The sequence below is a fragment of the Cnephaeus nilssonii genome (genome assembly GCF_951640355.1).
Source record: "Cnephaeus nilssonii genome assembly, chromosome: 17".
NCBI classification, from domain to species: domain Eukaryota; kingdom Metazoa; phylum Chordata; class Mammalia; order Chiroptera; family Vespertilionidae; genus Cnephaeus; species Cnephaeus nilssonii.
In genome coordinates, this window is record NC_137088.1 from 30,496,771 (window position 1) to 30,517,795 (window position 21,025).

General features: G+C 51.1%; 1 protein-coding gene across 3 annotated transcripts in view; it reads left to right on the forward strand.

Annotated features, from left to right (window-relative positions):
• Window positions 1-21,025, forward strand: part of MRAS (muscle RAS oncogene homolog) — a 42,063-nt gene that overhangs the window by 10,645 nt on the left and 10,393 nt on the right. For 2 of the 3 annotated variants that reach the window (XM_079794363.1, XM_079794362.1), the window contains exon 2: window positions 18,863-19,073. In XM_079794363.1, coding sequence (XP_079650489.1) covers window positions 18,881-19,073 — 193 coding nt within the window. In that variant the 5' untranslated portion in view covers window positions 18,863-18,880. Of the gene's footprint in view, window positions 1-17,920; window positions 18,134-18,862; window positions 19,074-21,025 lie in introns of those variants that run through there. The other variant, XM_079794364.1, reaches the window with a different exon arrangement.

Consider the following 21,025-nt stretch of genomic DNA (forward strand, 5'->3'; position numbering starts at 1 on the left):
GTTTGTCTCCTCTCTGCCATCCAGGGCTAGTCGTCCAGCCTGGCCAGGCTGCTTAAGAGAGCAGGAAAAGCCCTGACCGGTTTGGCTCAGTGGATAGAGCATCGGCCTATGGACTGAAGGGTCCCAGGTTCGATTCCGGTCAAGGGCATGTGCCTTGGTTGCGGGCACATCCTCAGTAGGAGGTGTGCAGAAGGCAGCTGATCAATGTTTCTCTCTCGTGGATGTTTCTAGCTCTCTATCCCTCTCCCTTCCTCTCTGTAAAAAATCAATTAAAATATATATATATATATATATATATATATATATATATATATATATATATATTTTTTTTTTTTTTTAAAGAGAGAGAGAGAGAGCAGGAAAAATGCGGCAGCTGTTTAGAGCTTGGGGAGAGAGAGGTGAAAAGTGGCCTTCCCGCTGAGTGGGCTTAAATCGGAGTTTAATTCAGTCATTCCACCCCACCTTCAGCCCCGGCCCGGTTCAACCCTCCCGAGCCAGGCAGCCCACCCTCCTCCCTCCGAGGCCAGGCCGGCTTCACAGCCTTTGCAGAGGAAAATCCCACACCGCCCCAGGCTGCTCATTGCCATGCCCGCCTCGTGTTCAGGAAGTTTCCCTGACTGCGCCTGCTGGGCTCTCAAAGTCTGATGACTCCTCTAACACGGAGATGGATGGGCTGGCCCCACCTCAGGAAAGAGCGTAGACCCTGTTTCTTCCAGTTGTGGGTCACACATAAAAATGGTCGCGTTTTTCATTTACGGTGTTTAGCAGTTTGAACATAAACGAGGGAAACACATCAAAGCAACAGCCGTTTGTGAAGGTGCCTGTCCGCCCTCCAGCTCCCCTGGCTCTGACGCACTCGGAGTGGGCTGTGCCCGCCCCGAACGGCTGCTGGACTGGAAAGTCTCCCTCAGGCTGAGTAATCCAGCTGCTGCCCAGCGTTATTTCCACTTCCTCTAACCTCACACCTCTTCGGGGCCAAGGCCAGGCCGGGCCCGGGCAGTGCAGAGCGGTCTTCCTTGCAGTGGCCAAGGCACTGGATGTGTGCGTGCTTGAGGCACGCTCCAGGCAGACGTGGTAGCAGGTGCCTCTGTGGGCTGGGGCCACCCAGGGCACTGATCTGTTTGGCTTAGATGGTGTGTGAAACTTTTTAATTGGTCGCCAACAGTAAAAAATCAGTCTCACATAAAAAGTCAGATTTCTGGCCCTGGCCGGTGTGGCTCTGTGGATAGAGCGTTGGCCTTCAGACTGAAGGATCCCGGGTTCGATTCTGGTCAAGAGCACATGCCTGGGTTGCAGGCTCAATCCCCAGTTGGGGGTGTGCGGAAGGCAGCCGATCAATGATTCTTTCTCATCATTGATGTTTCTCTCTCTCTCTCTCTCCTTCTTCCTTCCTCTCTGAAATCAATTTTAATAATAAAAGCATAATATGCTCATTAGACCAGACATCCTTCCAGACGACCTTCTAGACAAAGCCAGGGCTGCGAGGGAAGCCCAAGTCCCTAGTGCCAGCAGCCGGGGGAAGGAAGGCCTACACTTGCACAAATTTCGTGTATCAGGCCTCTAGTAAAAATATATTTAACAAAAACAAAAAAAAAAGAGTCAGATTTCTGGCTACTCTTTAAAAATGTAGCCCTAGCTGGCTTGGCTCAGTGGATAGAGTGTCGGCCAAAGGGTCCTGGGTTCGATTCTGGTCAAGGGCATGTACCTTCATGGCAGTCTCCTGGTCGGGGCATGTGCAGTAGGCAACCAATTGATGTGTTTCTCTTACATTGATGTTTCTCTCTGTGTTTCCCTCTCTTTTCCACTCTCCCTAAAAAAATCAATGGGAAAATATCCTTGAGTGAGGATTAGCAAAAACAAAATAAAATAAAAATGTAGACTCTCTGGTAACCCTGTTGCAGATATGCTCATGTTGCAGCAGTTAACTGGTTGGCATAGCAGTGGTCTCCTGTTAGCCACAGGCCCCACCTCTCCCTATTGCCTGTACCTGCCTTCCTCTCATTTATCGACCTGGCCTCTGCCAACACATGAGTTCAGGACGTCCATTTGTTTCCTGAGCCCCCTTTCTGCTGCTACAGGGTGAAGCCGTGGAGAGTTTACCCACAGTCAGCCCAGACAAGAAGCATCCATCTGACAGCAGGGGCTGCTCATGCCCAGGGATGCTCGCCTTTGGCATTCAGGCCTTCCCGCTGCTCTCTGTCGCCACCTCTGTTCTTCTCCCGGGCTGCTTACCACAGGGGGCTGGTGCGAGGCCATGGAGTCCATGAGACAAAAAGCTCTGGGCTGGGACAACCCTTGGAGTTGTGTGTGGTGAGCTCCCCCCAGCCCCACTTGGGAGAAAGGTAATAGGAAAAGATTTGCCTCGCTGCCATCAGGAGACGGGTGGGGTGGGGTGTCCCCAGCCCAGAAGGCAGATGATCAGGGAGCTGGGCCCCAGGGGCTCAGTGTTTGGGAAGGAGCCCCTCCCTGTCACCTGCTCCTCCGGCTGGATTGGTGCCCATGTGTGTCTAGTGGGTCTCCTCGCATGGCATCTCCCTTAGGAGGGCTTCCCCCCACTCCTCTGGGCTCTGCGTGGCGCCCGGGCATTGCACCCACACCACCTCTGCCCTACCCTCCACCCAAGCCAGACTCCCTCGCGGCTCCCGGGGTCAGCCCTGGCTTTGGAAATGCAGACAGCAGGCGCCTGGAGCGTCTCGGTGCAGAAAGTTGTGCCAGGGCTCCAGGCGAACCCTGAGACAAAGAAGACGAGGTCCAGCCCTCTGCCCCCGCCCCACCCGGTGGAGAGATATGACAGTAGACCACCTCCCGCTCCCAGAGCTGCGGGGAGGAGAGAGGCCCGCTCCCGGGAGAGGCAGCGCTCCGTGGTCCCCGCAGATGGAGATGCGTGGCCTTGCACAAGCGCAGAACCTCTGTGACCTCAGGGTTCCTCATCACTGCCGGCTGAGCAATGCCTTCTTGGTGAGAGGCTGTGGGGAGTCCACGGGACAATGGCTGCAGAGCACTCCGGCTGCCCCCTGCCACCTGGGGGGCGCGCCGCAGTCAGGAGCGAGGTGGCCTGGTGGGAGGAGGCCTGGGCGGTGGCCGAGGGCCCAGGAAGGAGGGATCACTTCGGGAGCGTGGCTTTGAGACGGGCTTCCTGGGGGAGACGGGGAGGCTGCTCCTTGCCCAGGGCGTGCTGTCACAGGCGGGGACCAGTGCTGGCGGAGCTTCATGGACAGACTTCCCGGTGCCCTGCCAGGGGCTGGAGCCCCGACAAATCAGGTGCTACCTGTTCTCAAGGATGCCGTGCTAGGAAATAGGCAGGAGCAGAGGCTGCACGAGGGGTAGGGGTGCCGTACGCCCTGTCGGCGGGGAGAGCTCCAGGCGCCCATGGGTAGTGTTCCGGGAGGAGCAGTGTGCTTGGGTTGGTCAAGGGGCCATGAAGCTGGTTTGGTGGAGGGCAGTGCCTCCAGGGGCCCGGGCAGAGCCAAGCACTGAGGTGCACATGCCACGTATGGCAACGTTGCCAGGCCTTGGCCTCAGATTTGAGTACAGGGAGGTTTGAGCTGCTGGGGGAGGAAGAGGAAGAGAATGCCAGGCAGAAAGATGGGAAAGGGGATCTGGAGGCCGGGGGCGGTGGGGGCCGCTGGCCTAGTCCAGCATATGAAGGGTTGAGCCTGCGCAGCCCGAAGAGGTGCCGTGAGGACTCGGCAGCTCACAGGAGTCTTCCTCTGAGGGGCAGCTGAATCAAATGGGGAGGGGGAAGGCAGCGGCCTGCCAGGCTTTGGGGAATCCCAGAGCGTCCTGAAACTGGCCCTCCTTTGGGGCGGGGGGGGGGGGGTGTGTGTGAATGACCTTCCCAGTGGGCATGCAGATTTCTCCTAAGACTGAGAAGTTCTCCTTAACTAGGGTGAGACTGTCCGGCCCTAGGAAAATATTAATAGGCCCCCAGGACTGGGAATACAGCTTTAACAAAGTCACTTCCTCCTTTCTGTCCCTGCCTGCCACTCAAGCTGGGAGGCAGCCTCTGCAGGGGGAGGTGGTGAGCCTTGCCCTCAGCCCTGGGTTGAGGTCCCTTCCTCCCCTGTTGTCAGTGGGGGCTGGGTGGGACGCTGAGGCCCTGCGGGCCAAGTGGCCAGGTGGTAGCACCCCCATGACCCAGGGGTGCCCGCGGGGCACGTTGCTCTGTCGGGTTGTGTGGACCCTGTGACACTGTGGCCCTCGTTGTCCCCTCGGTTCTGAGAGCCTCTCAGACCTACCAGGCGCCCCAGACCAGCTGGGTGGCGAGTTGGGGCTGAGTTTTAGTGTTTAGCTGCCGGGCCTGGGTGCCAGATCTTAGCTTCGCTCACCCTCCACCACGCTGTGCCCTGTCTCACACTCTGTCTCCCTGCTGGCCAAATGGGGGCATTAAATGCCACCGCACGCACGTTCCTGCCTTCAGGCCTTTGTGGCTCTGCCACACCGTCCGTGCTCCCACCTGACCCTGAGCCCGTTCCCATCTGCTTCCCCTCGCCCCAGGGCTTCTGGAACACTTGGAGTTTGTCCCGTGCCGGTTATCCAGTCTCCGCTGGTCTTTCCTCGCTGGCCACCCTCACTGGGGTCATCAGAAAGAGGGTGGGCTCCTTGGAGGGGCAGCTGCCCCGAGAGCTGACACTGCTCCCGTGGCCTGTGTGGAGGGCAGGGTCCGAGGGCCCCTGGGCACACTCTCCCCTGCCTCGCCCTGCAGCCGGCACTGGTTCCTGCATTATTCAATGCTCGGAGGCAGCCGCTGTGTGCCAGGCACTGTGCTCGGTGCTGGGGATGCACCCACGAAGATACTAGCGGTCTAGGTATCTAGCCTCCCTCCCACTCACCTCACACCCCACCCCATTCCCCTTACCACCCCACCCTGCTGTACCTGGTGCCTCCTGAGTTTTTCACACCTCCGTGCTCTACGCCTTTGCAGCTTCTGGTCCTCACCTAGGATACACTTGTCGCTGTTACTCACCTGAGCTAATACTTACTTGGCCTACAAGACGCCATTCTGGCATTGCCTCCACCAGAAAGCCTGCAGTGCCCCCAGGCGGGGTGAGAGGCCCTCACACCTGTGCTCCCACAAAGCTTAGCCCCATGCGCTGTGACCGGCTGTCTGTCTGCCCCCTCCCACCACACACACACCCCACCACACACACACCACACCACACCACACACACATACACACCACACACACACCACACACCACACCACATACACACCACATACACACCACACACACACCACACACCACACCACACACACACCACACCACACCACACACACACACCACACACACACACCACACCACATACACACCACATACACACCACACACACACCACACCACACACACACCACACACACACCATACACACACCATACACACACCACACACACACCACACCACACACACCACACACACACACCACACACACACACACACACACACCACACACCACACCACACACACACCACACCACACCACACACACACACCACACACACACACCACACCACATACACACCACATACACACCACACACACACCACACCACACACACACCACACACACACCATACACACACCATACACACACCACACACACACCACACCACACACACCACACACACATACCACACACACACACACACACACCACACACACACACCACACACACACACACCACACCACACCACACACACACACCACACACACACACCACACACACCACACCACACACACACACACACCACACCACACACCCCGTGAGCCTTACGGCCGGCCTGCCCTGGGCCGGGCGCACTGTAAGTGCTCTGGGAGCGTCTCCTGGATGCGCGCGTCTTCGGCCGTCTGAGCGTGTGTCCCGGGAGAAGGGCGGCCAGCACTGGTGGGTTGTTCAGTTCACTCTCCCGGGCTCTTTCCGGTGTCATGTGTCTTGTTAGTGTTTTCTTTCCACAGAGGCATCCAGAGAGGGGCTGGGCTTTACAATGGGGAGCACTCCTGGATTTAACGACCAGAGAAAGACGCCGTATTTAAAGCCGAGTGCCCGTATTTTGGTATCTTCCGCAGTCTATTCCGTGGACAAGCATCTCCTGAATGCTGGGGGGCGGTGTCTTTGAGGAGCCTACATCTCATCCGTCACTCAGTCAGCATCTGGGGGCTTGCTGTCCTCCGGCATTGGCATTGCTGTGGGCACAGGGGCGGGCTGGGCCCAGATGCTGCCCTCCAAGGCAGAGCCCGGCCTGCAGATGGCGTGAGAGCACAGGGAGGAGGGTGTGGTGAGGGGCTGAAGCGAGCCTCATCTGTGGAACCTGCCAGTTTGCAGGCGTGAACTCAGGAAGGACCCTGCAGGGCGGGGCGGTGGGGGGCTTCCCCAAGGAAGGGGGACTCGGGATGCACTTGGAAGGATGCTGATGACGGTAACAACGTGATGTTTATCGAGCACTCACTGTGGGCCAGATGCTGAGCCAAGCAAATAAATGTGTAGCCTTTTGCAGCCACCATGAGGCAACTGCTGCCACTGTCCCCCCTTTTACAGAAGAGACACCGGAGGTACAGAGGTCAATAACTGGCTGAAGGCTGCAGCCCTTGGTGAGGGGCTCCAGGTGAGGGGCCAGCCCCACGCCTGTGTGCAGGACCACAAGGAGGCAGGCCGGGGCTGGGGCAGGGACCAGCACAGTGGAGAGGGTCCCAGACACAGGTGCTGGAAAATGAGGGTGTCAGAGCCACCTGGTGCTCCCACAGTGTGGGCAGCTGCCTGATACCCCCAGCTTCCTCCCTGGTCCTCGGCGCAGGAGGCCGCCTGGCAGTCCCATCGCGGTGTCCTGTTTGTGGACTGTATCCCAGTAGGGATGAGGGGCGCGTCTGTTTTCACTGACTAGTTTGGGCGCTGACCTCCTCAGCGGCTCCTCCCAAAGGGACAGCCATCTGGCCTTGGAGGCCTCCCTGACTGTGGCCCCGCCTCCCTGGCTCACTGCTGACCTCTTCCCGGGGCTCCCGGATCTGCTGCCACCCACCCTCTGCCACCCTTGACAGGACGCCTGGTACAATGGGCTGGCCAGGGCTCTGGAGGCACACCGCATGGCTTCAGATCCTGGCATTGCCTGGTCGACCTTAGAAAAGTGTTTCTGCTCTTTTGTGTCTCAGTTTCTTCAACTGTAAAATGGGGACAGTTAGAGTCAGTCACACCTCAGAGGGTTGTTGTGGGAATTAAATGAGTGAACTTGGTAAAATCTTCCAGCAGCATCAGGCACACCACTGACATGAAGTGTTTGTGCTGTTTTCAACATGATCACTATTGTCATTCTTATGCCAGGTGGCTTCTGCGCACCTGCTCTGGGACTCCGTGCTGGGTCCTCACTGGCTAGTCTCCGGGCCCTGCCCAGGAGGCCCTCTCACACTAGGGATCAGACCTGAGAGCTAACAGTTGTGATATAAGGAAGCGCGCTGTGCTTGGAGGTTGTGAGTAAGCCCCAGGGCATGGTGTCCCGCATCTGGATGACGTGGAGCCCTGCCCTTGGCCTGGATCTCTGGATTCCTGTCTTATTTCTGCCAGCAGTCCAGGTGTGATCCTGGCTGAGGAGTTTGGATTTGATGGGATAGAAGAGCAGGGCTGATGTATTCACAGAAGGCTTAGGTAACACCATCTGTCAATCAACAGAAGACCTGGTTCTCTCCAGAGTGGTGCAGTGACAGGGCTGGGCGTGGGTCAGCACGGGTGTGAGACAGAAGGCCTGGAGCTAAGTCTTGAGGAGCGGAGAGGGGAGCCTTGCGGGTTATCTCCAGCGATGATCAGGCAGGCTACCCCTGAAGGTCCTGAGCTCTTCCCAGGGAACAGGACGGCCAGCAGGTGGGATGTTTTGAAGGGGACCAGATGAGTAGTGGGTTAGATCTGGGATGGCAAACAAGTTTCCTCTCTGGACCAGTCATCCAGTTCTGGCTGCCAAGGGTGCTGCATGAAAAGGATTCTAAGACTGAGCAGGAAAGAGAACCCTGATTGATTAGTGATGCCTGCCATGGCTCTGGGAATGGGAGGGGCAGCACCCATGTCACATACTCACCATCTAGCTCTAATGATGTTTAAGGTCCTTTGGGGCATAAAATAGCACACACGTTGGGTGGGTGGTTAAGTATTAATGAAGTGAGCTGAACGCACTGGCAGCTTCCTGAGAGGGTTGAGTGGTGCAGTGACGATGCTGGGCTTGGATTAGCAGGGGTGTGAGGCAGAGGGCTGGAGCGAAGTATTGGGGAAGGGAGCGTGAAGCCCTAAGGGATACCCAGTGGCCTGGACCCTGGCAGGGCCACACACCAGTTAGGCACGGCCTGCAAATCAGCAGCCCATTTCTGGGAATTGTGCGGAGGGGAAGGGCAGCTCGTGGAATTCAGAGCCGTTTCCTCCACATGGGTTGGGTCACTCCCCCCACTGTGTCCTCGGCCCTCTGAGTGGGCACACCCAGATATCAGACAGAGGAGATTAGCTTCCCAGGGCTGATTCAGCTCAGTGTGAACAGAAGTCCCTTACGCTCCCAAGAGCTCCATTAATCATGACTATGCCCCCCTCTTCCAGCCCTATTCCCCTAGACAACTTGTAGTTCAACTGATGGGGTTTGGGAGAATCTTTGAAATCATTAGTATAGAAATAGAGAAGCAAACGCAGTAAAAACGGAGCCTTCAATCAAGTTGGCAGCACCCTTGGGAGAGACTGAGTTGGCCACTGCCCCAGTGCTGGGAGTCCCTGGTCCTAGAGTCAGGGCCAGGGCGGCAGCCGCAAGGATGAACTCTGTGGGTTAGTGAATCACGGCGACAGTCGAAGGGAAGTCCTGTGAGGCTACAAAACTAATTGCCCAAGCAATTGAAGGCCGTGGGGTGTGACGGTTCCAAGCCTGACCGGTGGTGTCCAGCCAGGCCACCGCGGGTATCCACGCCATGTGGCGGGCGGGGTGACTGCTCTGTAGCCTCCCCTGGCACCACGTGTTCTGGCCAGGATGGTAGGAGACTGCTTAGGAGATGGTGATGGCTGGGGAGACGAGGTGCATGGAGAGGCCAGGAAGCCGTGACCCCTTACCAATGTCTGCAGCCGAAGCCGTGTCTTTCACGTGCCCACTTAGAAAAATGGGCAGTGTTTGGGGGTGTCCTTTTGGGAAATAAGCTCTGTAGAAGCCCTAGAAACGGGAAACCTGGGGAGAAGGGGGCAGATTGGGTGAGCTAACCACAGAGTGGTGGGCGGGGAGGCTGCTGGGAGCGCACTGCTGTCCGAGGCATTATTTCCGACGCAGTGTGGGTCCCCTGGCGACCCCAGGTGCTCTTCGGGCTGTGGATGGGGCAGGTAAGTGGTTCGAGTCACTGCCGTCCACCAGGTTGGAGGGAGACCAGGGCCCACTACTTTGCATATCCGGGCCAATGTGCCCTTGCTGGAAGCCCTCCAGTTGTTGTTGTTTTTTTGTTTTGTTTTGTTTTTGTGCTTTTGTTTTAAAACTTAGGACCGTACACATTCTTGAGCATCCTGTTCTCCCGTTTCACAAATGGGGAAACTGAGGCTCCTGGAAATGAAAACACTTGCTTTATGTCACACACGGCATGTATATCAGAGACAGGAGTGAACTCAAGCTGCCTGGCTGCAGAGCTGAAAGCTGTTCCCGACTCCCCCTAGTCTGTTCCCCCTAAGAACCAAGGGGGGCTCTGCCCAAGTCTGCGCCCAGGAGGTCACCCCCTCCCCCAAGCACACTTGAAATTGCTGGTTGAGAAAGTTCTTCCGGGGTCATCAGTCCCCCAGCTCCACCGCCTAGGGGTGTGCGCCTGCCCCCTTCGGAAGAGCAGGCTTCTTGGCCCAAGGAAGGACTGGGTGGGTGGAAGGCTGCTTCGGGACAGGGTGGGGCCATTGAACAGACCCTGGGCCTCCCCGCGCTGGGCCCTGCCTGGCCCTGTGAGCGGCAGGAGTAAGGAGACACGGCTCTTGTCCGCATGGAGCTTCCCAGCTGCCTGGGGAGGCGCATCTGCCGTTCAGGAAACAACTGCAAATGATGCAAGCTGGTGCTGACCCTGGGGAGAGGAAGGGGCGAAGGACAGACCGCCGTCTTCATGTGCACATGATCAGGATTGAGGCAGAGATGCTGCCTTTCAGAAAGAAGTTTCCAGAAGAGCGAGGTTCGGGCTGCCCGTGGGCTGGGCGGGGCCCTCCAGCGGTGGTTGCCCTGGGAGCCGGCGCTCATCTGCCAAGTGGCTGCTGTTCCAGAAGTTGGTTTCTGAGCGGAGGGGGCTGCCTGGAACCTCAGAGCCATTTCCCAGGGAAACAGTGTTCTAAATGGTGGGTGACGTTCCCACACACGCCTCTTTAATCTGTGCTGTGGGGCTGCGATGGCCGCACAGCCTTCTAGTGGGGGAGGGGCAGGAGGCTGGGAATGGGGAGCCTCAGAGCCGAGGAACCATGGGAAAATCTCAATCTCTCTCTCTCTCTCTCTCTCTCTCTCTCTCTCTCTCTCTCTCCCTCCCTCCCTCCCTCTCTCTCTCCCTCTTTCTCTCTCTGTCTCAACACACCTCCACACACACACTGAACTAGGCTAGAGAACAAAGATTTGAGCTCCTTCTCTGAGCTGGGCTCATTTCATGCATTTTAATTTTATGCTTAAGGCAATTCTGCAAAATATGGTTCTCTAACCAACCCCATCTCACAAATAAGAAACCGAGGCTGGGAACGGGAACATGCCCAAGATCCTTCAACCGGTCAATAGGAGAGACGCCAGCACCGAAAATCGTGTGGGGAGATTTTAAGGAGAACCTCAGGTCCACCTTACACACCCTCCCACCTCAAAGGGGCCATCTGTGACCCCCAAATGGTGAAGAACCATCATTCAATTTTTTAATTTAACTTTTTATTCCTTCGGTAGTGGTTTAGTAATAAAAGTCAATAGTATTTAATATGTCCTTCAGTGGGAGAATTCTGACAAAATGGAACAGCACCAGAAAATTTGAGTTATAAACATTCTTGTATTTGAGGCAAATACTAGTATATGCTTGAGATGATACAAATATAATTTAATTATTTGTATATAAATCTTACTTTGAAGTGTCACCTGGTTTACAATTTTCCATTAGCCAATTATGTTAATAAATTCAGTTATACAGATTTGTCTAAACTCCCCTTAATTCTGTTTCCTAAGAATATCATTGTAAGCTTTCTAACACTGAACAAAGCGAAATTCAATGTTTACTGACACTACAGGTTTTTTTGTGTTTTTTTTCGGAAAATATTTTTTAAACAAAAATATGAGGTAGTGATGAGTAAATTAATTACCCTGTCTAAATGTCCTAAATTTATAGTAAAAACCCTATGATACCTATTATCAGCATTTTAATAATTAGGGAGATAAATGAAAACATGCTACAGGCAGACCGCAGCGATACCACAGCTTCGGTTCCAGACTACCACCATAAAGTGAGTGTCCCAATCAAGCAAGTCGTAATACTTTTGTTGGTGGAGAGCCTTGCCTCCAATTTGTAACAAACACCATCTGTGAAGTGCAATAAAACAAGGTAAGCCTGGCCCTGGCTGGGTAATTTAGTTGGTTAGAGCATCATCCCGGTACGCCAAGATTGTGTGTTCGACCCCCGGTCAGGGAACATACAAGAAGCAACCAATACATAAATAATTGGAACAACAAATCAATGTTTCTCTCTCTCCCTTCCTCTCTCTCTCTCTCTCTCTCTAAAATCAATAAATCAAAAAACAACAGCCGAAACCGGTTTGGCTCAGTGGATAGAGCGTCAGCCTGCGGACTGAGGGGTCCCGGGTTCGATTCCGGTCAAGGGCACGTACGTTGGTTACGGGCACATCCCCAGTAGGGGGCGTGCAGGAGGCAGCTGATCGATGTTTATCTCTCATCAATGTTTCTAACTATCTCTCTCCCTTCCTCTCTGTAAAAAATAAAAAAAAAAACAAACAACAACAACGAGGCATGCCTATAGTAAACTATTTTTTATGAAGCAGAACACAAGTCTTTGAATATTTGAACAGCCTCATGTTAAAGCTATGACTCACTTATTGTGCACATTGTACCTTAGATTCTATTCTAATTTTAAAATTGTTTTAATCATCTTTTAATTTTTCAATTGCAGTTGGCATACAATATATTAGTTTCAGGTGTACACCCAGTGACTAGACATTATATAACTTACCAAGGGACCAATCCTGATAAATCTTGGGCCCATCTGACGCCGTACGTAGGTATTATATTATGGTGTACTTTACATCCCCCCTGGCTAATCTGTAACAACCAGCTTGAACTGATTCCTTCACCTTTTTCACCCATCCCCCCAACTCCCCTCCCATCTGGTAACTATTTTTAAAAATATATATTTTATTGATTTTTTACAGAGAGGAAGGGAGAGGGATAGAGAGTTAGAAACATCGATGAGAGAGAAACATCGATCAGCTGCCTCCTGCACACCCCCTCACTGGGGATGTGCCTGCAACCAAGGTACATGCCCTTGACCAGAATCGAACCCGGGACCCTTCGGTCTGCAGGCCGACGCTCTATCTACTGAGCCAAACCGGTTTCGGCCCATCTGGTAACTATTAAAATGTTCTCAATCTATGAGTCTGTTTCTGTTCTGTTTGTTCATTTATTTTATTTTTTGGATTAGAGTCAATTGTTGATAGATTGTATTTATTGCCATTTTATTGTTCATATTTTTCATCTTTTTTTCCCTTCTTCATCTTAAGATCCTTTAATATTCCATATAACACTGACTTGGTGGTTTCTTATCTGGGACGCTCTTTATATGCCCTTCAATTCTTTTTTTAAAATATATTTTTATTGATTTCAGAGAGGAAAGAAGAGGGAGAGAGAGAGAAACATCAATGATGAGAGTGAATCATTGATTGGCTGCCTCCTTCACACCTCCCATTGGGGACCAAGCCCACTACCCGGGCATGTGCCTTTGACTGGAATTGAACCTGGGACCCTTCAGTCCGCAGGGCAATGCTCTATCCACTGAGCCAAACCAATTTAGAATTGTCCGTCAATTCTAAATGATAGCTTTACTGAGTAGAATAATATTGGTTGTAGGTCCTTACTTCTCATCACTTTGAATATTTCTTGTCACTTCCTTCTGGCCTGCAAAGTTTCTATTGAGAAATCAGCCGACAGTCTTATGGAAACTCCCTTGTAGGTAACTAACTGCTTTTCTCTTGCTACTTTTAAGATTCTCTCTTTATTTTAACCCTTGGCATTTTAATGATGATGTGTCTTGATGTGGGCCTCTTTGGGTTCATCTTGTTTGGGACTCTCTGCACTTCCTGAATTTATGTCTTTTTTTCCCCCCCCACCAGGTTAGGGAAGTTTTCTGTCATTATTTTTTCAAATAGGTTTTCAACTTCTTGCTCTCTCTCTCTCTCTCTCTCTCTCTCTCTCTCTCTCTCTCTCTCTCTCTCTCGTCTCATTCCAGCACTCCCATGATGCGAATGTTGGTACACTTGAAGTTGTCCCAGAAGTTCCTTACACTATCTTCATTTTTTGGGGGATTTTTTTTTCTTTTTGCTGTTCTGATTGGGTCTTTTTTTTTTTTTGCTTCCTTCTATTACAAATTGCTGATTTGATTCTTGACTTAATCTACTGTACTGTTGGTTTTCTGTTGCCGGCTCAGTGGGTTTGGGGGTCTCAGAAAAGGAACAATGGCATCTGCCAGCATTTTTGTTTGACAGAAAGCTACCCCCCGTCCCCTCAATGCTCACCCTGATACCAGACAATTCAGTTCCTCCCCATATGTCCTTGGTTCCTTTCATGCTGCTGCCGAAGCACTGGAGCTCAGAGGGAGTGAGTCTGAGTAAGTTCATGTGTGGGTCCTTTAAGAGGAATACCTGGAACTCCAGCAGCCTCCATGTCACTTAGCAACAATCCCCACTGGTTTTTATAGCCAGAGTTGTGGAGACTTTTCTTCCCAGTACTAGAACCCTGGGCTGTGGGGGGCTGGTGTGGGTCTGGGACCCTTTGCTCCTCCATGGGGACCTCTGGAGCCAAGATATCCCTCCTGATTTTTATCTGCCCCACGTGGGTGTGGGATGAGCCCATTCCACATCTCAGCTCCTCCTACCAGTCTCCATGTAGCATCTTCTTTAATTCCCTAGTAGTAGGACTTCCATCCAGCTAGATATCAAGCAGTTCTGAATGATGGTTGTTCTGTAGTTTAGTTGCAATTTTGATGTGGTTGTGGGAAGATTCAAGGAGTTCATTTACCTACACTGCCATCTTGACTAGAAGTCAAGAACCAACATTCTAGAGTGATCTCCAAGGTCCCTTCTAGTTGAATAGGCTGTGAATATAAGCAGTTTGCTCCTTAATCACCAACCAATTTTTTTATCCTGTGGTGACTTTTAAAAACATGTTTCTCACCCTGGCCACTGTGGCTCAGTTGGTAGGAGTGTCGGCCCATACACCAAAAGATCATGGGTTTGATTCCCAGTCAGGACACATACCTACGTTGCAGGTTCAGTCCCTGGCCCTGGTTGGGGCCCGTGGAGGAGGCAACGGATAGATGCTTCTCTCTCACATCAATGTTTCCCTCCCTCCCTCCCTCTCTGTAAAAATCAATGAACATGTCCTCGGGTAAGGATTTAAAAAAAAAATCTTTCTCTGCACCACGTGAGACCAGCCTGTTTTGTGGAGTGGAGTGCATGCCCTTTGGCATTTTGCCTTCCCTCCCCATGTACAAAGACATCATTTAGTCAGGGATTATTTGGGAGGAGATTGAAGACTGGAAAAACACGTCCATTAGGAGAAGATCCAGCCAAGAGCCTTTATGAATTGGGGAGCTTTTTGGACCCATTCTCCCACCCTGGCAACCCCTTAGTTTCTTCCTGGGCTCACAACTGCTTCCAGAAAGGTCTCATCAGTGTGACTGGTTCGACTTGGTAGAGAAGGGAGATAATCCCAACCCCTGGCTGGGAGAGTTGCCCCTTAGCCTTCTGCATGGTGAGGCCAGTGCTGTGGACGGGTAGGTTGTCTGACTGCTGTTCAGAAATGCCAGGGTTGAGCTTCCAGTTCCTTCAGCGAGCATCTGCTCCGTGCTGGTGCTATGCCAGGCTTTGTGCTACAGACGGGACCAGAGGCACTCCCTGCCCTTTTGTGCATAATACAAGTGTAGAAGATTTTAGGTGTGTGGTGGCCTCTGTACCAGAACTCCGGGTCTCGAACCCAGGGTAGAGGTGATGCCTCTCAGGGGAGTGCGATTCCCAGGCTCAGGCCTGACCTGAGAAGAGATATTTGCTCTTTCTGGGGCCACGGGGATGTGCAGAGATGCAGTATGACCCTGGGAGAACACAGCTGGTCGGGGGAGAGAGGAGAGTGTGAGAGGCTACAGGTAGCGACCACTGGAGGGTCAGTTATGGCAGCCTTGAGTGTCTAGTGAAGGAGCCTGGGCTTGACCCATCAGCTGTGGGCAACACTGAAGGGTTTTCACCACAAGGGACCCAGTCCAATTTTGGTGTTAACTGTGCATTCCAGCCCTGTTCCATTGAGTCCGAGTTGGGATGGAACCCCAAGTTGGCCTCTTGTGGTCTCTTGGGAAGTCAACCCCCAAAGTGCTGGGCACCATGAAACAAGGGGCCAAGTCCCTGGTGAGTCTGTTGCAGGTGATCCGAGCACTGACTCAAAGGTTCAGTTCATGTGCTCTATCATGTTTACTAGCATATTTTAAAATCTTGTTTTATTTTGAGAAGGAAATCGAGAGAAACAGTTTTCCTTCCCGATACCTTCCCACCCACTTAGTATTTCTTGTTCATGTTGCTGCCAGCAGAGCGTGGAAGGGAGCTTTAAAAACAGCCTCTTTCACGGACAAACACGTGCGCCCGGGCCCAGCGTCACCACTCACCCCCGGCCAGCAGGGGCAGTGAGGAGCTGTCTCTCTCCCACCTTTCCCCAGGTCTGTCTCCCTCCAAGGCCTCTGTGGCCCCTGGGACCGCCATCTCTGTCCTGTGGGAGATAGTTCATTGATGTCTCAACTTACCCCCACCTTTGTAGGGAGACCTAGGAACAAGATGCGGGGGCTGCAGCTGGGCCCCTGGGCCCTCTATCCCCCACTCGAAGGAGAGGCAATCACACGTTTTCAGGTGGCCTGAACATTTTATTTTGTTGGAAACATCTTAATATTGTTAAGCTTTTCTAATATACAAATATAATACATGCTTCCTAAAGAATATAGAATTGAGAAAGTTCCCTGAAATCTGCATTAGACACAGCCACCTGCCAATCCTCTGCCTGGATGTAGACATGTAGGTTCACAGATGGGTAGCTTTATGGAAGTGCAATCATATGTACTTGCTGTTTTGCAGCCTGTTTTGTTTTTTTTATACATAATATAAACTTTTTCCAGGTAAGTAAATATCATCCTTTTTAAAAATAGAAAAAAAATAGATGTTTTTATTGACTTCACAGAGAGAGAGGAGGAAGGGAGAGGGAGAGGAAGAAAGAAGCATTGTTAGGAGAGAATCATCACCTGGCTGCCTCCTGCACACCTCCCCTACTGGGCATTGAGCCTGCAACCCTGACCAGGAACTGAACCAATGACCTCTCAGTGCATGGGGTGACGCTCAGCCAACTTAGCCACATGGGCCAGGGCTCAGTACCATCTTTTTAATGGCCGCATAGTATTCCATTGCATGGATAACTTTTTCTTTAGCCTACCCCTCCCAACATGTACGTTATTTCCACTTCTTTCCTGGTTCTTAACAGATTGTACACTTGTCTGCACATCTCCTTAGAATAAATTTTCACCTGTTGGTATAGCTGCAAGAGAGGGCATGTCCATCTGCAGTGTTGCTATATTTATGCAGGCGCAGTCTCAGACCAGCGTGGACAGACGTGCACTTTCACCCTTACTTCCCCCACTGCAGGGAAATCCTAAATGTCAACATCAAGCTTCAGTAACTGCAGAAGATTATGCAATGACTCTCGCCTGTAGCCCCATGCAAATCAGTGTGGCCACATAACCCACATTTGTATCTAACACCCTTTCTGTTGAGATCTAGACTTGAGGACTCTTCTGGAGTTGAAAATAACTGTAGCCAGCCCTTTCATCTGATAGGTAAGAAACCATGGCTCAGAGAGGTCAGTGGCCTTCCCAGGCAGCAGCAATGCACACAGGACACCCAGTCTAGTGTCTCTCCCTCCCACCGTGTCCCGCCCCCCCCCCCCCCCCCCCCGCCGCCGGCAACTACCTCCTCACACTCTGCTGTGAGTCCTTAAGTTTCCCAGTCACACACACACTGCACCTTCCCCAGCTTGCTCAGTACACTGAGGTAGGCTCAAGCCTTCTCCCCCCTCAGCTCAGGGTCTGATCTCATGCTGCCCAGGAACGCCCACCAGGAGGTGGTATTGCATCTCCCTGGCTGGGCCTGCAGTTAGCAGCTTAGGCCCTGGCAGCAACCCTCCAATTGCTCTTTAGGGGACCTCCCCTCACTCCCAACGGTGCTTAACGTTTGGGGCTGTCAGCCTCCTGCTTCTGGAGACGGTGGGCTTCCCTTGTTACAACAGGTCCTGGCGTCCCTCCTATGTGAGTGCTCCTCCCATGCTCCCTGCCTGCCTCTCCTTGTCTCCTTGTCACGACACCATTTCCAAAGGCCACTCTACTGCTCTGCTGTTGCCTCTTCACAATCGGGCCTCATCTGTTAAGGCCCAAATACTCTTTCGCATCCTAGCTCCGTATTTCCAGCTCCCTCCTAGGCACCTTAACTCAAGGTTTCTCAGTGTGGGCACTTTCGGTGCTTTAGGATGGACACTTCTTTGCCGGGGGGGGGCTGTCCTGTGCATTGTCGGATGTTCAGCAGCATTCCTGGCCTCGGCTGACTAGATGCCAGTGGCACCCGCTTGGTTTTGACAACCAAAAATATCTCCAGTCGTTGCAACATCCGGGACGGAGGGGAGAATTGCCCCTGGTTGAGAACCGTTGCCTTAGCTGGACTCAACATCATCAAAACAAAACTGAGCCCTGCTCCTCCCCTTCCTTTTCCCCAACTAGAGCGGGGTTGACCAGATGCCACGAGATTCTAGCATGACTCTGTGCATCATACCAGTCAAGCCGCCGGAGGGGAAGGAGGCAGGATCACAGGATTCCGAGAGTTGGAAGAGGCCCCTGAGACCCTAAGCTCAGGTGTGCTACGCTATTGGGGCCTTCTTTCCTTTAAGCAAAGATGGTCTCAAATCCTTCCCAACGCTTCATCTACTGGGTCAGAGTTGATGGGAAAGGTGAACCTCTGTGCTATCCCTGCCCAGACCCACAACCTCATGTTTACCTGCACAGGTATAGGGCAAAGCTGAGTGGTGGGAAAGCTTCTTTGACATGGCTTTTGGCTGTGCTTATTAGAGACCATGTGGCATCGCGTAGTACTGTGTCCCCGAGGCCAGTCCTGGCACAGAGTTGGTATTCAGTAAATGACTGAATCATTTTAACAGTGACTGTCTCTGGGTGGCGGGATCAGGGGTGACATTTTAATTTGCGTTTGCTTTTTTTCATTTTCTTTTTTTTTAAATTACATTTTTATTAATTTCAGAGAGGAAGGGAGAGGGAGAGAGAGAGAGAAACATCAATGATGAGAGAGAATCATTGATCAGCTGCCTGCTGCATGCCCCCTACTGGGGATTGATCCCACAACTGGGCATGTGCCCTTGATCGGAATCGACCCTGGGACCCTTCAGTCCGAAGGCCAATGCTCTATCCACTGAGCCAAACCGGCTAGGGTTGCTTTTTTTCATTTTCAAAACTTTCCAAAATTGATAGTGTTTATTACTCCGTAAAAAGGCAAGAAAACCCGTGACCATTTTCCCCGTAAGTCAGAGAGGAAAAAGTCCCTGCCTCATTCCTCATGTCTTGCTTCCCCAGGTCTGACCCACAGGAAACATGGCAACCAGCGCCGTCCCCAGTGACAACCTGCCCACCTACAAGCTGGTGGTGGTGGGGGATGGGGGTGTGGGCAAGAGTGCCCTCACCATCCAGTTCTTCCAGAAGATCTTTGTGCCTGACTACGACCCCACCATCGAAGACTCCTACCTGAAACACACAGAGATTGACAATCAGTGGGCCATCTTGGACGGTGAGACTGGGCTGGCAGCCCTGCAGGGGGCTGGGGGTTAGAGGCCAAGGGTCAGGGAAAGTTGACAGGCTACAGTAGTGGGGCATGATGGTTTTCTTCAAGTTGCCATTAGGGAACAGTTGGTATTATGTGACAGTTGGTCCAAGGCCATGTATGGTTTCCAGGGTGAATTCTGAACAGCTTTGTGGAAACCAAAATGTGTGTTCAACAAAGAGGCAGGGCGAGACTCATGCCAACTCAGTGATGTCATGTTGGTTATTTCTTGCTGATCAGAAACTCTGATTAACATTTACAGATGTCTCTAGCTAATAAAAAAGTAGAAAATAAATTTCTCGATTAAACATAGTTTATTTGGTAAATGGCCCTGGGAGGGGAAAAACTTGCATCTGACACTGTGTTTCTCGTTGAGCCTAAATTGGTCTGGATTAGCAGTTCTCCAAGTGGGGTAGCCAGGCCTGCAGCAGCATCGTCACCAGGAAATTTGTCAAAACTGAAATCTCCCAAGCCCTACTGATTCAGAAATTCTGAGGGTGAGGCCCAGCAGTCTGTGCCTTAACAAGCCCTCCAGGTAATGCTGAATTTAGAGAGCCACTATTCTAGATTCCTCCTGATTATCACTTTGTATTCCTAGTCTCTCTCTTAAACAAAGAGCCATTAATCATAGACTGTCATTGTAGGAGGGAAGCTTTGGAAACCACTGGGATGTAAGTCCTCTGCCAGATGTGTGATCTGCAAATATTTCCTCCCAGTCTGTGGCTTGTTTTTCATTCTCTTAACAGTGTCTGTCAAAGACCAGATTGTTAAAATGTCCCGAAGTCCCATTTATTAGTTTGTTCTTTTATGGACCGTGCTTTTGATGTTCTGAGAATTCGTCATCTAACCCAAGGTCACAAAAGTTTTTTCCATTGTTTTCTTCTAGAAGGTTAATAGTTTTAGGTTTATCATCTCCCATGAGTTAACATTTATATATGGTATGAAGCATGGAACAAAGTTCATTTTTTTGTATATGAATATGCAATTGTTCCAGCACTATTTGGTGAAAGACTGTCCTTTCCTGACTGAATTGTCTTTTGTGCCTGTGGTGAGAATTGTTTATCTATTTTATTTCTTTAATCTATATGTCTATTTTAACACCAGTACCACACTGTCTTGAAAACTGTAGCTTTATAATGAGTCTTGAAATCAGGGACTGTTAAATCTCCAACTTTGTTCTTTTTCAAAATTGTTTTGGCTAGTCTAGGTCCTTTGCATTTCCATATAAATTTTAGAATCAATTAAATTCTAAAACTCTAGATTTTAGTTGGGATTGTATTGAATATATAGGTCAATTTGGGAGAATTAACATCATAACAATGTTGAATTCCCAACCCATGAGCACAGTAGCCTCTCCATTTATTTAAGTCTTTAAGACTCTCGTTGTTTTGTAGTTTTGAGTGTTTGGCTCTTTTACATATTTTGTCAGATTTATACCTACATCTGTATTATAAATGATATTCGGGTTTTTTATTTCAGTTTTCAATTATTTGTTGCTAGTATATAGAAATACTATAGAACTTTGTATATTAATCTGGTAACCTGAAACCTTGTTAAATTCAATTATTCTAGCTTTTTTTTTTTTTGGTAGATTCCATTGGATTTTCTGAATAGACGATCATGTCTATGAATAAAGATAGTTTTACTTCTTTCCAATCTGGCTGGCTTTTATTTCTTTTTTCTTGCCTATTCCACTGACTAAAGACATACTTGTTCTTGATCTTAAAGAGAAATCTTTCGCTCTCTGCATTAAGTTTGATGTTAGCTGTAGGTTTTTAATAGATGCCCTTCATCAGGTTGAGGAAGTTCCTTTCTATTCCTGGTTTGCTGAGAGTTTTTATCGGGAGTGGATGTTGGATTTTGTCAAATCCTTTTTCTGTGTCTACTGAGATAATCCTATGATTTTTCTTTTTCAGTTT